At 44.1% G+C, this 1,510-nt stretch overlaps 1 protein-coding gene across 1 annotated transcript; it reads left to right on the top strand.

Moving 5' to 3' along the window:
• The first annotated feature begins 867 nt into the window (after positions 1-867).
• Positions 868-1,233, top strand: LOC125394472 (10 kDa heat shock protein, mitochondrial). Its single transcript, XM_048425326.3, has one exon. The coding sequence runs from the start codon at positions 874-876 to the stop codon at positions 1,231-1,233; it is 360 nt and encodes a 119-aa protein (XP_048281283.2). The 5' UTR covers positions 868-873.
• Positions 1,234-1,510: the final 277 nt, after the last annotated feature.

The raw sequence follows: 1,510 nt of genomic DNA, 5'->3' as shown, positions 1-1,510 counted from the left end.
TTCCTGAGACAGGGTTTCTCTGTGTAGTCCTGGCTGTCTTGGAACTCACTCTATAGGCTAGGCTGGCCTTGAACTCACAGAGATCTGCCTGCTTCCGCCTCCTCAGTGCTCGGATTGAATGCATGTGTCACCACTGCCCCAGTTACAAAATACGTTTGATTCTGATTTACAACAGAAAAGGTAGCCAGGCACTGATAACTCATGCTGTCTCCAATTTGAAAGATCGACTGAAGCAGGAGGCTCATAGTGAGTTTGAGACCAGCCTGGGCTACAGAGGAAAACTGTCTTTATAAATAAAGAAAATCTAGTTCTGTAGGCTGAGAAGTCTTTAAGTCCTTTTAAGGGCCCTAGTCTCACTCATGAAGACAGTCCTCATAACTGAATCAACTCAACATCCCTCATGTTTATAAAGCTGCCTTGTGGATTAGTTTCAACATAATGCACAGGAAGGGGAAAATGACATGCTGAACATCAAACCCTAGCATCAGTCCACTTTAAAAAGGACATTCCCAGTAAAGCAGCAATTAAAAACCATGTCAAAGTTACCATGTCAAAGCTGGCCCCATGCTCCCTTGCCATTTTTGTGCCTTCAGAATTTGCCGCCTTGGTATATTCAACAGAGTTTGCTACACATTCTTTCTCTTGGATAGAGGATAATAATAGTGAAAGAAGATTCCATCCAAGCCAGCTTGATGGGCCGATAAGTTTATTAGGATTACTAACAGGAACACGGATGATTGACAGCTGTAACTGAGGAACAGCATAACAGCCCGGGCGAGGACTCTACTAATATTTAAAAATTTTTAAACTGGACTCTCCTTGCAGCGGCGGCCTGAGTGCAGAGTCCAAGCGGTAGAGACAGCAGCGCGAGTCATGGCTGGACAGGCTTTCCAAAAGTTTCTCCCGCTCTTTGACAGAGTCTTGGTTGAAAGGAGTGCCGCCGAAACAGTGATCAAAGGTGGCATCATGCTTCCAGAAAAGTCGCAAGGGAAAGTACTACAAGCAACGGAAGCGGTTGTGGGATCAGGTGCAAAAGGAAAGGGTGGGGAGATTCAAACAGTCAGCATGAAGGTTGGAGACAAAGTTCTTCTCCCTGAGTATGGAGGCACCAAAGTAGTTCTAGACGACAAGGATTATTTCTTATTTAGAGATGGTGACATTCTTGTAAAGTACGTGGACTGGTCACTGTTGAAATGGTGTCACGAGAAGCTGCCCATTCCGCCGACGTTCTGAGCTCTTCACCTTGTAAATAATTTCCGTGCCTCCTTTTATAATAAACTGATTATGCCTGCACCAATGACATCGTCTGCAGTTTAGTCACACAGCACAGTCGCTGTGCTGTTGTGGCCCTTTCCAAATAAAATTATATAAAAGAAAAAAAATTTTTTAACTGGGCGGTGGTGGTGTACACTCTAATCCCAGCACTCGGGAGGCAGAGGCAGGCAGATCTCTGTGAGTTTGAGGTCAGCCTTGTCTAAAAAAAATAATAAAATAAAATTTAATACTATTC

Source organism: Myodes glareolus, chromosome 1 (genome assembly GCF_982192425.1).
Source record: "Myodes glareolus chromosome 1, mMyoGla1.1, whole genome shotgun sequence".
Classification (NCBI taxonomy): Eukaryota; Metazoa; Chordata; class Mammalia; order Rodentia; family Cricetidae; genus Myodes; species Myodes glareolus.
Note: the sequence above shows the minus strand (reverse complement) of the source record. Positions and strands in the feature narration are given on the sequence as shown.

What these genes read in the sequence shown, in the direction of transcription:
- LOC125394472 (XM_048425326.3), top strand. Translation starts at nt 874, where the DNA reads ATGGCTGGACAGGCTTTCCAAAAGTTTCTCCCGCTCTTTGACAGAGTC.